Source organism: Haliotis rubra, unplaced genomic scaffold (assembly GCF_003918875.1).
Source record: "Haliotis rubra isolate DU_JTF1 unplaced genomic scaffold, ASM391887v1 Scf74, whole genome shotgun sequence".
Lineage (NCBI taxonomy): Eukaryota > Metazoa > Mollusca > Gastropoda > Lepetellida > Haliotidae > Haliotis > Haliotis rubra.
This window is the reverse complement of record NW_025767457.1, coordinates 2,387,994-2,408,518: the sequence shown is the minus strand read 5'-3', so window position 1 is coordinate 2,408,518 and position 20,525 is coordinate 2,387,994. Positions and strand designations below refer to the sequence as shown.

The 20,525-nt window shown below is 37.2% G+C and overlaps 1 protein-coding gene across 4 annotated transcripts; it reads right to left on the bottom strand.

Moving 5' to 3' along the window:
* Positions 1–298: 298 nt before the first annotated feature.
* On the bottom strand, positions 299–19,289 carry LOC124259829 (SUN domain-containing protein 1-like). 4 transcript variants are annotated; one of them, XM_046694025.1, is made up of 20 exons: positions 18,867–18,969; positions 16,699–16,731; positions 14,545–14,782; positions 13,994–14,206; positions 12,438–13,469; positions 12,135–12,398; positions 10,511–10,537; positions 10,177–10,347; positions 9,663–9,759; positions 9,270–9,334; positions 8,915–9,003; positions 7,428–7,619; positions 7,015–7,092; positions 6,856–6,899; positions 6,415–6,610; positions 5,756–5,980; positions 5,173–5,373; positions 4,834–5,001; positions 4,483–4,575; positions 299–4,084 (listed from the first exon to the last, which is right to left on the bottom strand). In XM_046694025.1, exons 3-20 carry the CDS (start codon positions 14,609–14,611, stop codon positions 3,965–3,967), a joined length of 3,342 nt encoding a protein of 1,113 aa, XP_046549981.1. In that variant the 5' UTR covers positions 14,612–14,782; positions 16,699–16,731; positions 18,867–18,969; the 3' UTR covers positions 299–3,964. The 4 variants fall into 4 exon arrangements, with proteins under 4 accessions (XP_046549981.1, XP_046549982.1, XP_046549980.1 ...); XM_046694026.1 differs by having other exon boundaries at positions 12,135–12,405; positions 12,445–13,469; XM_046694024.1 differs by having other exon boundaries at positions 12,135–13,469; positions 18,867–19,289.
* Positions 19,290–20,525: the final 1,236 nt, after the last annotated feature.

Below are 20,525 nucleotides of genomic sequence, written 5' to 3'. Positions count from 1 at the left end.
TTGTCAAAACTGGAAGGGATGTAATGAAACCCAAACAGCTTATAACTTTGTTATTATCGTTGCTGGAGGTACAGACTTTTCTGTTTCAAAGTTGCACTGAACTGTGCATGTGTGAGGTCAACTGTTGGGTAAACACAAAATGACTCATGATACATGTTACTGTCAATGTCCAAAATACAAGTCAATCTGAAGACCTGAATTTATATTTCACTGGGATCACAAACTGTGTACCAATCTTATAAATGAAAAGTATATTACAAACTGGACACCTTTGGCTTCAGACATAAAAACAATTCTATTTTTCAGGATGGAAATGATTTTATTGCAATGACACAGATGGCAAGAGAATAGACAAACTCACTTACTATGTGGAAATTTCACATCTACTCAAAAGTGTTGTAACTCTAGCTACTTACTTTTCTTACCTGGACTGTACAAATATCTGACATATTAACTCTAACTTATCAATTTCATTTAAACACACAGATCTCACCGACAGCAAATAGCAAAAGGAAATAACACAAATATATTTAGACATCTACCTTGTACAGTATCAAAACTGCAACGTGTGCTTTTCTTAGCTGATAAACATGTTGGTATTCAAGTAACATTCCTGGCATGACCCTATCAAACTTTCTGACATCTTGGTAAACACAAGTTTTCTATTAGAAATGTCTTCTTTATATCAATCCTGCATTACATTTGAAGAAGTGATGAAATGCAGTTGGTAGTAACAAAAATAATGTATACACATAAAAATGGGTTTCTGATGAGTATTGATGGAATATCAAAGGTTACAGGGTCACCTTGTGATGACCATAAACCTGCAGAAGCAATCACTTATCTACTGTCTCAGTCTGTGACTTCAGTCACAAGTCCTAAATCTCAAGTCTAGTAAAATTATGTTTGCTCTAGTAAGCTCAGTTGATAATAGTCCATATGATAACAATATAATGAACAAAATGAATAAAATGATACAGATAGCCAAGTTCAGACATTTGATTGTTTTGATTTTCTCAAAATGTCAGTTTCATCATACAATTCCAGATGTGTGTATAAACTAAGTCTGTATCAATTCGTATCAAAATCAGCTGATATTTCAGGACATGCTTTTAAAGCATGAAATGCATGAAAATGAATCACTGGGCCACTTTTCATTGTTGTAGAAAACTGTTGCCAAGAAGTCAACCACACTTGCCATAGTGATAACAATTGTGTTGAATTGAACTGTTACAGCCATGGAATTATATATAATCTAAACAAACTAACAACCGATAATGACAGCAATATATGGATATATATGATAACAACTAAGCAGGGCTTAGCCCTTGTGTATTAAATGATATAGCTAAAAGTCACATAAATAAAACAGACATACACATAAGAAAACATGTCTTTTTTATGAATGACACTAACATAACAAGATTGCTTTTCAAAGATCGGTCAAATATTGGTTTTGGCCTATCTGTAGGTAAGAGTAAATAGGGCACCTAACTGTGCTAGTGATAAATAGTCAGCATAAATAGTATAACAACTCGCTTGATATTCCATTAAAACATTCATAATGGATGTACTGAAATCCTATTTTGATAAAAACTTTCAAATTTATCAATTTAACTGGATAGAGCCATTTTTGGGATAGACACATTAGTCCTAAAAATGCTGCCCATTGTATTTATATGGAATAATACAATGGTTGATTAAAAAGTGTCTACATCAACACAGGGTTGCATCATGAATGATACTTTCTTTGTGAGGTCCAAACAACAACAAAAACTAAAACAACTGATGCAGTTTAGAAGATATTTCTTCCCTTGGAAAATCATTGAACTACTGACAGTATCCCTACCAAGTACCGGTAGTTGTAAATAGATTAGCTACATCAGTTAATGCCCACTCAAAGTTAAAGACTCAACTCAGGTGATAAAGAAAGACAAGAAGTAGTAAACAGCACATAAATGAATCACAATCTGAATAAAACTTTATAAAATTAATTGAATAAAGTTAAGAGATCACAAAGTAAAGGCCTACTTTACTGTTTGAAGCAGATAACTAATGGCATCTACCTGACGTATTTATATATATACAACGATCAGCGAACAGCTAACTAATATAATGTATTTACAGGAAAAGTATTTACACACTGGTTGCTGCCTTTTCTGAATATTGATGTTACAATATGGTGAAGATATCAAATATCTATCCACAAAACTCAACTCATTCATACAAGGTTATGATTATCAAATTCATGATTGATGATGAAATTATAACGTTTTGAATATTCTTTCTAAAAAAAGCAAGAACAATACTGGTATCAGTGTCCCTGATACCACTCTGAAGTTTCATTTTTTGCATGAAATGGCACGGGCAGATCAGATGGCAATTACAGAGAGGTGGTTGTGATCCAGTTTGTCATATATAGACTAGTTAAATATGAAAAACAAAAATTACCATTGAGAGGGAAGTACCCAGTCTTGTATATAATGCAACATTGCCCTAGGGCACCTTTGGCGCTGAATAGATTCTTGAAGAATAATGGCACCTATGTTACTTTTAACTGGTAACATAAAATGAGGTGATTACAATTTTGTTGTCATGACTACATTTTCCTCACAACCAGTCAATAGCACCAATACAGTTTGATGAGATTTAACCCTCAAATATTGGTAAGAATATTACTCAAACTGGAAACACATTTCACAATGACACACTTTCATTCTTGCAGTACATTCTTACATATTCTACCACACAACCTAACAGTGCACAATTATGTACATTGGAAATTCAAATGTCTTCTCATCTGAGAAGAAAATGATGAAACTGAATTATTATAATTATGACAGTTAGCCATTGCTATGTTTAAGGACAAGATAAATGTTAAAAGGTGGAAACATGGATCACCTTCAGTGAAAACACTGGAAACATGTTCAAGTGTTGCCATATAAGTTTCTACTCTTACCCAACTGGTGAGGAATGTGACTTATTTAATTTCAGCTCACTGTACTGACTACATGGTTTGAAAGTTTTTCAAAATGAAGACACTGTAGGGAAATTATTCTAGTCAAGATATATGGGGTTATATATATCTTAAATGTAAAATACACTGAAGGCTATATTAAGGTGGCATACTCACTACAGTTTAGAGAATCTTTGTAAAAACAGAATTTTGGGAAATGTTTTTTCATACTAGTCCTGAAGTAATCTTATTAAACTTTCTTATTTTGCACATAAATGTTAAGTAATGCTTGACAATAGGTACACTACAAAATCAAAACTGTATTCATTCTTATTATAAATAACTCTAGACAACCTTTCACGCATGTAAAGCATCTGTGTTGTACCACAGCATTGGCACAAGATTTGATGTATTGCTTCTACTGTAGGCCTTGGTACACATCAATATTATATATATATCAAATACAATACAATACAGGGACCACTTACACAAAACCATCTTAGCGCTACAATGATCATAACTCAAATCCTTAAGTATAGGCTTTCAATAGTCGTAGTGCAAAAATTGCTTTGTACAAGTTGGTCCAGGCAGTTAGTGACTACAGATGACTATGTGATGATGTTAGTGCTGACAAACGCTGTTACACAACATCCAGCACCTTCTAAAATACATTATAACATATAATTTAAATAGAAACACTGTACATATGGACAAATGTTCTAAAATTGTTACCCTTGACAATATAATAAATGCACTGTTGGTAAATATCATTTTTCAATATAGGCTCGGAGTCAATGAGTTCACTGGACAGAATTGTTCTTTCACTACATGACACTGTTATAGCACGTCAAAATAGTTCATCACAAACAGGAAGCCATCTTGTTCTGTGGTGTGTTTTTTTGCCTCACTTCCATCGGTCAGTATATTTAATGGAAACTTCAGTGTCTATTTATATGTGGATCTGTCCCTCTTAGCACTTGCATATCATTGAACACACTGCCTGGTGAATCAGGATTCTTTGTATGGCAATCCATGGACTCGAAATCTGTATAAACATGTATACTCTGGGTTGCCATGGTTTCCAAGTATTTTCAGTTCAACAAATGAGAAAAACTCTCCTGTGGTAGCCTGAAATTGAAGAAAAAAAATCTGTCAAGAAAGAAACCATCTGACTTCATCCTTACTGAAAGAAAATAACTTTTATATAAGATACCTAAGAGAGGACTAAATAATATTTTACTAAAGACAACAGTGACCATTCATGGCATAGTGTCAGAATGTATCAAGTGGAAGAAATGTTTGATAGCAGTTGACCAATCAGATACAATGACACATTTAAGATCCAACATTATATATGGATATGGTTTGGAGGAACAACCATAATGTCTTAAAGATGAGCATATGACACTTTAAATTTCCTTTTCCCTCTATTTCTGCAACATGGATCAGTTCATGAAAACAGGGAAATTAGTCCACAAAAATAATCCTACAATATCTGTGCTCAAGTTTATATTTCTGAAACATACCTGAAGAGGAAAGTACTGAATAGGCTTCCCACTGTCACTGTAGGTGTAGTTTCCAAGGGACACACCCACTTTGTCAGTCTCACTGCTCAAACCCTTGAATGAATATACATGAAAATTAGCAACTGTCTCTTTTGATAAACAGCTATTTTCTTAAGCACAACATTTATCATTAATATGTGCCTTGAAAAGATATAAGCCTGATACATCTAAAAGACTGAAAAGGATCCTCCATCATCATAATTATAATACTAAACAGGCTATTCTCAGTGTAGTGTCTTATAAACCTATACTCTCAATGGAGGTCTTTAGACAGAAAGAAAAAAAGAGCATCTATACAAAAGTAATGCTTACATATACAGCAAAATCTCTTGGGGCACTGTCAATGTTGCCTGTGGGAGAGAGAGCCTTGGGGATATGCTCCAGGGTGAAACCCGAAGGTTTGATGGGGAATGCCAGCTGTATCACCAAGAAGCCCCTTGCACCCTTGAACGCCCAACACTGACCAGGATGAACATCAGGCTGTAACAAGCAGAACAGAAAATGCACAATGAACAGAATACATTACTGTGACAAGACTATGATATCTACTAACCAATATCCAAATGTAAGTTTAAAGAGTTCTCAACTATTCTCAAGATGCGAGAAGAGTAACTGGCCTTTACGACATTCCTGACAAAGTGGTTAACATACCTGAATAACTGTACGTGCAGAGTTTGTGGTGTACCACAATGGGATACCAAACACACTGACAAGAGCAGTCTTCCTGTAGTAGGTCTCCGAGCACCGGACACTGACAACACTCCCACCAGCTGACTCCAATGCATAGTCAGCCATTCCAACTTGATCAGCACTGAACTTCAGCAATGCATCATCAACTATCCATCGAATGTACTGAAGATACCAATAACATTTATATTCTTTCACTGACACCAATAATTTGATTTACTTCCATGTTACACATTCACATATTGTCAAACAACATGATACATAACAGACAATTGACACATACAAGCATCCTCAAATGTTTTTTACTGAATGATGTAGTAAAGAAAAAACATACTGCCATGTTGTCAAAAACATGTTGGAAAAAATGGGCATATTGCAGACAATATTAGCCATGACTTGACTGGGTTCTGTCCAGTCATACTTTCACATACCGGTATACTGTTGGAAGTACAATAACTTCTGAGCATTTTAACTAATACTAAATACTATTATTTGTTGTAATTATTCAAGCTGGTCAAATTCTTGCACTGCATGTTCAGAGACTTACATCTTCACTGATAGCACCAGCAGGACCTTGCTGTGTGCCAGACTGGATGTACACATTGGAGGCCTGTTCCTTGGTAATGGCCAGTATCCTCTGTGTGATATCCTCTGACACTTTGGCCAGCTCCATATCCATATCTTCCTTCCTGGCATAGTTTCTCTGCAGCCATTGAAGGAACGCACCATAGCCATCATCACTGTCAGACCCTCCTGCTCCTCCAGCCATCATCTAATGAGGCACAGAAGACAGCAGAAAAGATGAGTTAGCTTTGTTCTACAAAACCATCTTAGCTCTACAATGTTGTAATTTCCATGCCTACCATATGACAGATCTATTGATCAAATCACTTGCATTTGTCAAGTACCGGTACTAATCACAAAACTGTTGGGAGACTGATGACAATATCTCATGCTGATAAGCCACCAACCTAGAGTAGATGAAAGCATGTTCTATTTCCACGAACTGATTTTAGGGATACTCCCATTCTTAGTGTCTGTCAACATTGCTTTGTGGCACATGCCACAAAAATGTCAAAACATTAAATCATGATCTTCAGTTCTAAAACTTTCATAATTACTTCATATAACCCAAAAACATTCTAAAGAGACTTCCACAACTCATTGTACATAGTGTTCATATGCTTATAGATGAAAGGGTCTCACCTGTGCAAAGATGTCCTTCACATGTTGCCTCACAGCAAGAGCATAAAAGCTGTCATTCCGACAACAGTTGCGTACACTGGCCAGGAGTTCCAGATGTGAGAGGTGGAGTTTGGAGAAGTCATCCCCTAGAGCTTTGATCTGCTGCTGTAAGAGCCTAATTTGCTCGTCATAGTCCTGCTTCAGACCATCTACCTTCCTGTAAGATCACATGAAACATTGTTATTTGCTTATGGTTCAGCCACAATCAGCATTATTCCAGCCTTTGTATTGTTATTATTCAAGTTATAGGGTGTCCAGTAAAAGCAATAACACAGACTTAGAAACAGATTTTCAACTGGATGTAGGCAGAACATGAAACTGCAAGTTTAGGTACTCTGTTAGCACTTTTTATCTTGGTGAACAGTTGTAAAGGAGATTGTTAATATGACGTCATGTACTTACACATTCCCTGATGACTGGAGTGCAGCTATGGCGGCCTCCAGAGACTGAAAACGGAAATAACATTATACAGCATATTCCAAGAAAAAGGCCACTTCTAGAAAGAAAATCCACCGTCCAAAATGGCGAATGGTACTATCTTAAACAAAACTGATAACTTACCTCATACTTCTTCATGAAGTCCCCAAGTTTCTTATCCATACCAGAAAATGATGTTCGCTGGTTAGTTTGTGACGACTCCTGCAATACATTGATCAATACATGTATTATCACTCACAACGAACAGGCTTCTCAAGGTTCAGTATGACTTTCTGTGTATCTACACATACAAGAGAATTGGTGGAAGAAAACATAATCATAATTGAATATAAATAATGAATAAATCATCATGATTAAAAATATATATTCTAAAAGCATTAACTTATATGAATAAGGAATTATTCTGAGTACGTGAGAGAGTATGAAATCAAGAATCTAGTTTACAAGCCACCTACTGACATTATTCAAACTGTTCTAACAACACGTTATTCTAGAAACACGACATGTGTGTGTATCCAGGCCTTGATGACACTCACCTGGTCAGCCTTTACTTGGTTGATGTTCTGCAGCAAAGCCAGCTTCATCTCCTCCAGTTCCTTAGCAATCAGACCCTGTGCTATCCTCTCCACATCAGCTGCCGTCAGCTGGTTCGTCTCATATTTGTGTCTGTGCTCCTCAAAAAACTGCTGAATTTTGATGTTAATTGTACTCGGATCCACATAAGGCAACTGAAACGATGAAATGCTAACACTTAACACTGACATTAACAATTGTCCATATCTGATATTGTCAATGTGTATGCACCAGACATGTTCATGTATTGTTTGTGAGTACTCGGGGCCATGTGTTGGTATTGTCAGTGTGTATTCACTAGCCATGTGTATGTATTGTTGGCATTGTCAGTGTGTACTCGGGGTATGTGTTGGTATTGTCAGTGTGTATTCACTAGCCATGTGTATGTATTGTTGGTATTGTCAGTGTGTATTCACTAGCCATGTGTATGTATTGTTGGCATTGTCAGTGTGTACCCGGGTATGTGTTGGTATTGTCAGTGTGTATTCACTAGCCATGTGTATGTATTGTTGGTATTGTCAGTGTGTATTCACTAGCCATGTGTATGTATTGTTGGCATTGTCAGTGTGTACCCCGGGGTATGTGTTGGTATTGTCAGTGTGTATTCACTAGCCATGTGTATGTATTGTTGGTATTGTCAGTGTGTATTCACTAGCCATGTGTATGTATTGTTGGCATTGTCAGTGTGTACTCGGGGCCATGTGTTGGTATTGTCAGTGTGTATTCACTAGCCATGTGTATGTATTGTTGGTATTGTCAGTGTGTACTCGGGGCCATGTGTTGGTATTGTCAGTGTGTATTCACTAGCCATGTGTATGTATTGTTGGTATTGTCAGTGTGTACTCGGGGCCATGTGTATGTATTGTTGGCATTGTCAGTGTGTATTCACTAGCCATGTGTATGTATTGTTGGTATTGTCAGTGTGTATTCACTAGCCATGTGTATGTATTGTTGGCATTGTCAGTGTGTATTCACTAGCCATGTGTATGTATTGTTGGCATTGTCAGTGTGTATTCACTAGCCATGTGTATGTATTGTTGGCATTGTCAGTGTGTACTAGGGGCCATGTGTTGGTATTGTCAGTGTGTACTCGGGGCCATGTGTTGGTATTGTCAGTGTGTACTCGGGGCCATGTGTATGTATTGTTGGCATTGTCAGTGTGTATTCACTAGCCATGTGTATGTATTGTTGGTATTGTCAGTGTGTATTCACTAGCCATGTGTATGTATTGTTGGTATTGTCAGTGTGTAATCACTAGCCATGTGTATGTATTGTTGGCATTGTCAGTGTGTACTCGGGGCCATGTGTTGGTATTGTCATCGTGTATTCACTAGCCATGTGTATGTATTGTTGGCATTGTCAGTGTGTACTCGGGGCCATGTGTTGGTATTGTCAGTGTGTATACACTAGCCATGTGTATGTATTGTTTGTATTGTCAGTGTGTACTCACCGGCCGTGTATACGTATTGTTCACTTGCAGCAGGTTGAAAGACTTGATTGATGATTTGGCTTGTTCAAGCAGTTCCCCTCCGTACATATCTGCCACAAGGAATTGTTCACATGCATCATGTAAATATGGCAAAACATTAATAGTAGAAACATACACTATATTTTTAAGATATATTGATAAAGAAAACTATAGAATGGTCTGTAATCATTACAATTCTGACATTGCTATTCATCATTAATTCTCATTAAAGGGTGTCATTTCATTAAATATAAATTTTAATTTTGCGGAACAAATATGACAATTATTTACATTGCTGCAGATAGACCAGCATAAATTACATATCCCCACTACTTACATCCCAATAGCAGTGGCAGTAACAACAACAGAGGTAGACAGAGGCAGCAGCAACCTCCAATACTCCTGCAACAAAGAGTGTGAGCGAGTTAGTGGCTTTAGTTTTTAGCATTATTCCGGAAATATCAGGACGGGGACACCAGAAATGGGCTTCACACATTGTACCCATGTGGGGAATCGAACCCGGATCTTCAGCATGACGAGTGAACGATCTTCAGCATGACGAGTGAACCTCACAACAACAAAAAGAAATCTAGAACTGGCAATATAACCATATTCAGTTTGTGGAACAACAGAGAAGTCAGACTTTCGCAGTGGACAAAATTAATTCTACCACATGACAGTTACAATTAAGTACACTAGAATCTTTATGTACCCTTAGGTCTGTTTTTACCTTGATACCACCCACATGTCTGCTATCCGGAGCCATCTCCATATTGTGATCTTTGTTTGACGATATGCATAACTGTTTGTGACAGGACTGAACAAACCTGAAAATACATTCAAGACTAGATTCACAACTGCTTAAATCAAATTAACACCATCAGTGTTATCGCAAGAGATAACTGACCAGGAATATCCTTCTACAAATTGATAATCTGATAGCAGAAATAATATTTCTCATTATATTAAATAATCACATGGTTTCATAAAAATTGAGACCCAGAGGATGCATTTGAACCCATTACTTTCTAAACATTTTAGTAGTGTGATTTTCTTCACTCAACCAAAAAACTTTCAGAAGAGTCATGGTTATGGTTAGCTTGATCAAAGTAGTGTAGACATAGCAACAATCTCCAAGACTGGGTCACATTGTTCAGTAGTTTCCAATCGCAAACGGTATTGTACTTTAAGATTGGGTTTTAAGAAACCCAAGGTAACCTAAACTGCACTATATTCATTTTTACCTGACACAAATGATGAAACTGTGGTTATTGCTGTTAAAAGTAGCTGCATCCATGTCCGTGATTTGCCATCTGACAGTTGAGAGGAGCGACCGCTTCCACTGCTTCGTGATGACCAGCTTCCACTGGTCAGTGTAGAGGTGGATGACCTCTTGGGCTTGACTGGAACATCACCTAGCAATAACAGCACCACAGTCACTGTTCCTGCATACAATGCAAATGTACAATTCCAAACTGATGACAAGCATGAGAGAAAACACACATTGTATTAACATTATTTATGAAAAAATGTCTGAGTAAAAGTGGAATTAATCATATCAGCTTAATGTTTATATACCTTCGGTATCCTCTTCAGAATCCAGACCTAAAATTAGAAAAACATAAAGAATTATTTCTATTTGAGAACTGTACAATATCAGGCCTACCAAATAAAACTTTCCCACTGTGCAGAAAACAAATGTCCACATTAATCGTGGAAATAGCAACATAAACATAATACCTCGCCACTGAAACAGTAAAAGGGCACTTTAAATTGCTAAAACTGGATCATAAAACGAAGAGTCTGCAACTTCGAATTTGCGTCTGCGCACATGGAAGAGGAAGCCTCCACCGCATGTTGACATATTCCAGCTTGGACAAAAGTTACATTCCCTTTTTCAAGTATTTCTGTTGTGTTATTTGGCATTTATCATCATCATACTTGTGTGCACACTTGTTGAGTTTACTTTCCATTCGTATGAAATGATTGACAGCAATTAATTCGACATATTCAATACTTTCTCTACGCGAGGCGATTCACGGTTGCTCGGAAATTTTAAAGAAGCTCAGATCGTAACGTGCATGCGCAGTAAAGGTCAAAGTTCGCTGATATAAAAAAAATTCATAGTCTTTCGTTGCTGTTTTTACTGTTTCAGTAGTGTATTATGGTTATGTTTATGTTGCTATTTCCATGATTCAACAAGGTGGGCTTTTCGGCATTTCACTTTTCTGCAGTGGGAACGTTCTCTTTGGTAGGCCTGAATATATGCATACATGAATGGCATGGACTAAAACTTGCAATGTTTCCTTGAAGCAAGTATCACATATATACTCCAATAAATGTCCATCACTGAATGCAAACAGAATTTTCAATAATGATTTGAAATTGTCACTAAGTCATACATTTATTGGTTACCAAGGTTTCAGTCACGTAGCAATTCCTTGGAGCCATTGGGACTCGAATAGATAATGATAGTGACAACTTAATATTTAAGGAAAGGCTGCAAAACTGAGTGTCCATTCTTTGAGACAGTGTTATTACTAATGGTAATTTCAAGGCTCCATCAAGGGCTATGCCATGTGCAATGCCGCCAAGTCATTATCGAACATTTTACTTTGGTTAAAGTCCGGACTGGCTATGAGTTTTCCACTGTACTGTAAGTTGTAATAGTATGATTACATTATAATAACAGTTTTGTGGCACATAGCATCAATCCACAGTAAGCAGAAACTGGGGAACATGCAGATGAGTAAATATAATCATGATAAGCATCCAAACATGCAGGAAGAAAGGTCAATACAATGAGAGAAAATAGCAAAAAGGATAAACACATAAGCCAGATGCTTAACAAAACAGCAATATAAGAACAGCACAAGACAGAAGTCTTTTGATCCATGTAGTTTCAGGTTCCATACATTCACCATCTTGTCAGAACCTGATCCATGCTGTTATTGGGGAATCCATCTAAAGAAGAGGTTAGAAGAGGCAATAGAATAGTAGCAGGATTTCCAACACCAACAGAAGCTGTCTATGCTCAAGCAATGTAAGTCCACTGAGCAGTTTAATGAAGAGTCAGAAGTATTAGTACTACAAGCAGGAATTCTAGGATTCACACCCTCTAGACTCAAGCAGCTAGCTGAAGCAGATCCGGGGTCCTTGGAAATTGAAGACTCTAGCTACAGAAAATGCTTAGGATTCTTACTAAATGTAACTCTTTGACCCTTTGATCTTCTCCTGGCTTTTCTCAATCCATCTTTTCTGTTTGAGCCTTCAGGAATGTCTGTCTCTTCTGCAGATGAACCACGAAGCCAGCCAAACCAGCCTGACCTTTTACTTTCATCACTTTCCTTCTCAGTTTGGTCTTCTTTTAGCTTTTCCTCATCAGATCTGCTCAGCCATGAGAAGAGTCTTGATTTTGAACTGCTGTCAACATCATCATTTCCTGGTTGTTGAAGGTCAGTTGTAGCTGATTGTGATTTCCAACCAAACAAGCTTGATCGTGATCCTGAGCCATCATCTGCAACACTGTTGTCCTCAGTCTTATCCTGTACTTCTGTTGTACTGGTCGATTCTAATATCCTATTCCATCCAAACCATCCTGAGTGCTGGCCAACACCATCTTCTCCATTTTGATTATCCTGTGTATTTTCCACCCTTGACCCAAACCATCCAAACCAGCCTGAGTTTGAACCCTGATGATGTGGCTCTGATTCTTCCACTTCTGTGTTTTCAGAAAGGGCTGTTCTTCTCCTCCAACCAAACCACCCTCTCTTAGATCCATCATCCCCTACCTCACCCATATCACTCTCTTTCACTGATTCAGTCTGCCATTTTTCCTTAGTGGTCTTGGATAGAAGATTCCTGAATCTGTTCTTCAAACTTGGATGTTCCTCAGAGTCAGATTCCTCAACATCTGATTCAGCAGCAAGAGCTTGCTTCCTTAGCTCCTCATCTTCTGTTGTCTCAGACGTCTGAAACATCCCAAACCACCCCTTCTTGTTGTGTCCCTTAAGATCAGAATCAGATTCCACAGGAGCTTGTTTCCTTGATTCTTCTTCCTCTGTAACTGTCTCTGAAGACCGGAACATCCCAAACCAGCCCTTGTTTCCCTGAAGATCAGAATCAGATTCAGCAAGAGCTTGTCTCTTCAGTTCTTCTTCCTCTGTTGTGGTCTCTGTTGTCCTAGACTGGAACATCCCAAACCAACCCCTTTTGCCTGTCTGCTCATCAAGATCCTTGTCAGTCACATCTGGTTCCTCTCTTTGAGATTCAATTAACTTTTCCTTTTCTGTAATGGTTTCCTCAGCTTGAGATCCTCCAATCAAGTTCCTCACTCCAGAAAACCACCCTGAAGTGTTGGCCGAGTCCACCTCCTCTCCCCCATCTTGCCTTGAGTTGGCTGGCCTCACCCTTTTCCTCCCGTCAGAATCTATGTATTCTATTGTCTCTGTTGTCACAACAGTTTTTGTCCATCTGGGACTGTATATCCCAGACAGGCTGAGGGAGGTGTCATCTGTTGATTCTCTAGAGTTTTTATCTATGTGATCAGAAACAACACAAAAAAAGTTTGAAAATGAACATTCAATAAACATGTAAACATTTAACTCAAAACTTAAAAATCAAACAAATTTCAAAACTTCAAAGGAAATACAAAGGAAATGCAACAAGGCAAAAATTATTGATGAAACATATGATCCCTTGCAAGTGATTAAAGCTAGAAGCTGTGACTTATTTGTTAATTGTCAGAAGAAGTCCAGCATTACTGAAACTGTGCATGCAACATGTGCAATGAATAAAAATCAGAAATCTGATAAAAACAAACAAAATCCAAAAGGAATTATACTGTGATTTTTCTAAAAGATTATTAGTAACATAAGGTCATTGTTAAATCATCTGCATCACACCAAACCACAATTACACAACATCTATTTCCATTAACTCAACAAACCATATACATCATCAATTTGATTGTTGTCAAGGTATATATCTCTTCCTCTTTTTAAATGCAATCAATGACCATACATGTCACCCCGCGGACTACCACTGGCTACCAGGTCTTACCATATAAGTGACTGAGAGGTGTGGAATGCTGCTGCAGCTGTTCTGATCTCTCTGTTACTTTGAAATCACTATTCAAAGACCTAGCAAGTGACCGCGCTGATGATTGTGAAGTTGATGATGATATTGCGTGGTTGTCGTTGCGCTCCAGATAGGAATCCACACCCGAAAGCCGACTTCCAGATCTCAACACCATTCCGTCCCTTGTGTAGGTCACTTGACAAAAAACCCGGGAATTGTTTGTTAACCCTGAGTCTACATCATTGATTATAGCCCATATCCTGAGTATGAGACACAACATTTACCTTGATACAGTAACAATGAGATTTTCATCAAAGTCTTTATTCCTAAAGCGAGGACATGACACAAAGGAACAGGACATTTCATTTTCAAAATACTATTCTCCATGTAACCGATTGTGCCATGGGTTATGGAATGAAACAAAGTTGTTTTTGCAGGCAGAAATGAAAATCTCATTATTAATTCAGTAAGAACTAAACAGCAAAATGTTTTGGTGAAGTTCCACAGAAGTGCACAAATACACAGAAACTCACCTCTTGAATAGGAGCTTGATCTACTTCTTCCTTCACTGTAAGCGACATCTTCTCGGTATCCTGACATCTCCTCCTGATGATCTCTCTCCTGACCCTCCTCTCCTGTCGATGGTAGGGGGGCGGAGTCTCCATCCCGCTCTGGGAGAGCACATAGCCGCTGGCATGGCTGCTGATCCGCTGCCGGGACATGTTGGGGATTATGTCCGGTTCACTAAAATACTTCGGATAATGGCTTCCACTGAAGAGAAAGAACAATATATCTACCTATCATCCTGAACATTTTTCTGTTAATTATACATACAACAAGTGTTTGCCACTGACAAGGCAATGTCCCCTGCCGCTAAAGAACGGAATATCTATATTTACTACATTTTATTTCTTGGTCACATACAAGATGCTTGAAATGACTGGTGTCTGCATAATCACCCAATGTAGGCTGTCAACATAACTGTAAACATTGGGTGCAATGTTTTATGAGATATTGTGTTTACATAAGTTTGAAAAGCGGTCAAAGGTCAAGGTCACCCAAATAAACTGGTGTCTGCGTAATCCCCCAATGTAGGCTGTCACCAAATTTGAAGACATTGGGTACAACAGTTCATGAGATATCTCGTTAACAAGAGTTTGAAAAGTGGTCAAAGTGGTGACCTTTAAAATAAGGTCAAGGTCACTTAAATAGACTGGTGTCTGTGTAATCCCCCAATGTAGGCTGTCACCAAATTTGAAGACATTGGATACAACACTTCAAGAATTGGGATGTACGTACGTACAGACATACGCCGCTGAATACATAGTCCCCAGTTCCAAGTTGCGTCGGGGGACAATGAACTACATTTATAACTTGGGCTGTGTATTGGCAAATATACTGTGATTAAGGTACCAGTATTGTCATATATTGGGAGCTGCAGTGTTCGATTGTGAGTGACACTGATTGCATATGCAGATCCTGTTTTCGACATACTAAGGCCCTAAAATTACATGTTATGAATCTAAATTGAGTCTAATAACAGTAGTCTCAACATCAGTTGGATAGTTGAAGATTCAATTTTCTTTTTCATATAATCCATAGCATGATGAAGTGTTCAAGACAATTGTTTTCTTTACCATGTTTACAACTGTCTTCCAACCAACAACGACACAAACATGAAGGTATTACTTTTTGAGAGGAATTTAGAAGCTGGAGCAGTAAGTAAGGATAACTATATATGGATGAACATCAGTCTCTCTGTAATGAAAAGGCTGTTGATCTATATATTGTTGTCCTCCCTTATGATGAAGGCAGTCAACAAATATTCATCAATTTCATCATTGTTATTATTATTATTATTTTATTTTATTATAGGATATTTATATAACGCACATATCCACGCACTAATGCATGCTCAAGGCGCTGGTATTTTTCCCCTCGATCATTGGATGTCAATCTCAACGGCACATCGCATTATCAATCTCAACTCCCTGGGGAGTATACAACTCTTGCAGCCACTAGACGCACCAAGTTATTGTGGCTTTCTCATCCTAACGAGGTACCCATTCACAGCTGGGTTGACTGGGACACATAGTCACTGCACTTTGTCCATGTTCACTGCACGTTGCTGTGCCCGCAACTAGGTGTTTGCACGTATTCATGTGGCCACCATCTGGTCAAATACCAACGGATTTGTGGGTTCTTTTAAATGCACAGGGTTGTGTACTGTACACTAGGGGTTGTGACAACACTGAAAGAGTCTGCACACAAAGTTGACTCCAAGGTTTTTACACCCGGTCACAGGTGGGCTTGATCCCGACACCTCAACCTCGCTGGATCACTAGCCTTATACAATTTGAGAACAAGTCATGCTACACTATTGTGAAAGAACCTACACTAATGATGATTTAATGTACCTTATTTTTCAATGATAATACAAATACATATATATATCATGAATAAATCATAACCATAAACATTATTCACAGTGTGTTATTACTACAGTTACTGGCGGTGAGGCAGGAAACAACTTCTGTGATTTAGACATTCAGGACTACCAACACTGCCATGATCATATTTGTACTCGAATAGTCGTTTTGAAATAATGCGATGATAAATTTTAACTCAATCTCGAAGTACCTCAAAATAAATGTCAACTTGTCACAAAATATCCTGCTGTTCCTTACCTGTGAGCATATGTGTAGTCAGTCTTCGGGTTTCTGGAAAACAAGCACACACATTATAGTCTACACAGAGCAGTGTTCCATGTATTACCATGATTACTATGACAACACAACTAGCGCAGGTTTACACCCTTGTGAACGGTGTGGATTCCGCCTTTCTGAATTCTGAATACCACATTCATAGGAGTGTTGGACAACACTAACACATTGTACAGATACATCAATGCACCAGAAGGATGGTCTGTACAACTTTCATCATGTTCGGGTCAAACTTCCTGAAGTGGTTTCCTTTCTTTCGTAATCCATCATATCATGGGTCCTCTTTCATAATTACAAAAGATAAAATTAAAAAGAACATAATATTTCCTGTTTCCATATATTTCCTGCCCAACAGCAGTTTAATACTTTTAAATAACACTCAAGTCTTGGATATTGAACATGTTGAATGATGTAAAAAAAATATGACATGGTATAATCATGATAATGAGTGAAGTAAAAATTCACATATTCAATTTTCAAAATTCAAAAGCTAAAAAACAAATTTGGAGAATTTTAATCACAAATGAAGGAAATAAAAATTTCCCATATCCATCAATTTTCAAACTGTAAAACCTAAAAAACAAATGTAGAGATTTTCAATCACAAACAGAAGCCATGTTTAAAAAACCTTCAATTGTGAGAGCAAATTTCGTTTAAATTTTCTCAGATTACACAATATTACAACAAACAACCTGATCATCGCTAATAAACCTGGTACAGACCAGTCCAGATAGATCAAAGAATTATAAGCCAGTAAAGCACAACATGGCAGAATAAGGAGTATAGTCCAAGTGGGCACAGTGTTACAGTAGTTGTGTGAATCAAATGAAGTGCAGGGGAACAGGAACCGGACACTTGATGGGTGAGCAGCCTCCCAGTGCAGCACCAGAGGAAGGAAACACGGCCACACTGTACACCACCAGTTGACAACATTCACACTACAAGTGACAGATCTAGCACCGAACAGGGCGTCAACTGGGAGGATATTACATCAACAGTGAGGGTAAGGACTAGGAACAGGGTGTGGTGACTTCAGTACTGCCGTTCACTTTCCCTATTGATAGTCTACGATGGACACTTACTTTCTTCTTAATGTAGGTGACATCTCTACTCTGGATGTTAAACACTTAACATTGTGTTTGCATAAGCAGTAATTATCATGATTATTGTTCAAAATCAAAGGAGACAAAAAGTATTTGAATCTGTACAAATGATTTGAAGCCCATTAAAATGGTTAATTTTAACACAGAGTCTACGACAGTCATGTTCAAGACTACATGAATTGTGTTAATTTAAAACATTAAACAACTGACAGGACTATAACAATATTCCTCCTGTTAAAGTTATGGTATCTTCATGATTCTCATAAACATAATACCATATGCATTATATATTCTACATATGACTTTAAAATTTTAAAGATTACCATTTCATGACCAACATAATTAGATAATGAGTGAGAGTGATTTGATTCAGCATGACAATTCTTACAGCAACGATGTACATCTAGATGGATTAATATTACAAGAACATAAGATCATATTGTGTTTAGACATAAGTAATAACAGACCATACTAATTTTGAAAAATCAGCACCATGTGTACTGGAAGTGGTCAGTTATCACAGTGACACGTTAGCCAGTGGTTAATCTCTACATCCTCCACAATGTCAAGCTGACCATGTTAATGTAACCTTCCTTGCATGGCCTAGAACTGAAATGTAAGGTCTTTGTTCTATCCAACAAAAGCAATAACAATTATATTCAAAATGCTTTATCTCATCTGCATACATGGCTCCAGATCAAACTGACCTCTGAAAATGTTGACTGATAATGGAAGTCATTAATTTGCATGATTAGTAGCTGGCTTTCATCATCATGATCATACTCATTATTATAATCATGATAACAGTTTACATGGTTAATAAGCAAGGCGGAAGCTCAATGCCCCGTAAAACTTTACAATCATTAGTCGCATTATCACCATGGCGGAGTCAGAAGAGAGCAGCAGACACGACTGTTCCATGGAACAATATGTACTTTTATCATGTTTATGTAATTAGTTGCCCAACCAGAGTGGGTGTAAGTTGTTTTAAGCTGCAGTCAGCAAGTTTCCAGCTCATGGTCATCTAACCTTTGGCCGATCAGTGATAACATGAGCATGGAGTCAGGCAAGGAGAATCACGATCCTCTGTGAACTGAAGCAGCTGTTCCCATTGTTCCATCCAGCTCTGTTCCTGTGTCAATGCTGATATTACATTCTTATTTATTGTAGGAGAACTGAAAACCTTCTCACAAATGAATCATGTCACTGTATCACTGTATCATGTCACTGTATCACTGTATCAGACTACGCCATTAGAATCTAAGTCGAAATGTCGCTTTTCACAGAATAAAGAAGTTGCATATCCATAAAATTATCATCATTCTTCATCACCTCAACTTCTAAAATGCCTATCAAAGAAAACTGAAGATTCATTTAAAATGTTTACTGCCAAAAGTACCACTGAAAATATTGCTGAAAATATTGGTTATATTTTCATGTAAATATTGCATGTTGTGGGTTATTGCAATGACCTATATCAAAAAACTACTTATGACAATAGTGCTTGATTTATAGAGCAAATACACAGAAAATCACTATGAATTGCTTTAATAACAACTTTTATTCATGATTAAAAATAACAATGTGAATAAAAAGGAAATATTTGTTCTCAATGAAGCACTGATCATAATCAAAACAAAACTACTAAAACATGGTTTCAATGAAGCACTGATCATAATCAAAACATCAGACCAACTCTGTGCTTATGTTGATTTTTCAGAATGTATGTCCTAAAAATAAAAAGTTGTTTAACAAACTATCATTAAAATCTTGACACAGTTCACTATTTATTAGTTCTCACGAAGGGAGGGGTGCAAAGAGAAAACAGCCAGGTGTGCAAAAAGGATGGCAAAGAGAGAACAGCACAGGTTAATGAATGCAATCAATGACTTTGTCGGCACTTGTGCACATGTGCTCGTGCTCCGTACACCTGGCTGTTCCTCCCTTTGCAGTCCTCCTCTAAATAACAAATAGTGAACTGTGTCAAATTTTTAATGATAGTTTGTTAAACAACTTTTATATTTTCAGGTCATAAATTCTGCAAAAAAATCACAGAGTTGGTCTGATGTTATGATTATGATCAGTGTTTTATTGAGTATTCTATGTTTAGTTGTTTTCGAGTTAGTTTGCAATTCATCGGTCCGATTTTGAGCCAAACGGACTATAAAAAGTGTGAAGAATGTCCTCCCAGAAATTCATGGTAAATTATGTTTGTATGACACTAAACAAGCTAAACTAGCCCAAATGTACTTGGCTTTATAGTAGGGATGTCATGATACATAAGTTTCATGAATCTATACATATCACGATACCCATGTCAAGATTCGATACGTATCACGATACCTATTTTCGCGGCATTATTGTGTAAACTTAGTTACATTTTGAACATTAATATTTCATATTTTATAATTGTCCATGAAAAGATCAACATTTTTTATTCTCAGAGATTAAAAAGTTCTAATTTCCCATCTTTGTGCATGAAAAATAATCATTTATAACTCTCATAACATTAAAAAACATGATACAATTTCAAAATGTAAACGATACATAAACATATTTAAACCAATACTTTCAAAACTAAATATCGATACAGTTTCGAATGTATCGATAATTGTATCGTCTTAGGAAAAGTATTGATGCATCGATGTATCTATGTATTGTGGCATCCCTACTTTATAGACTCTACTA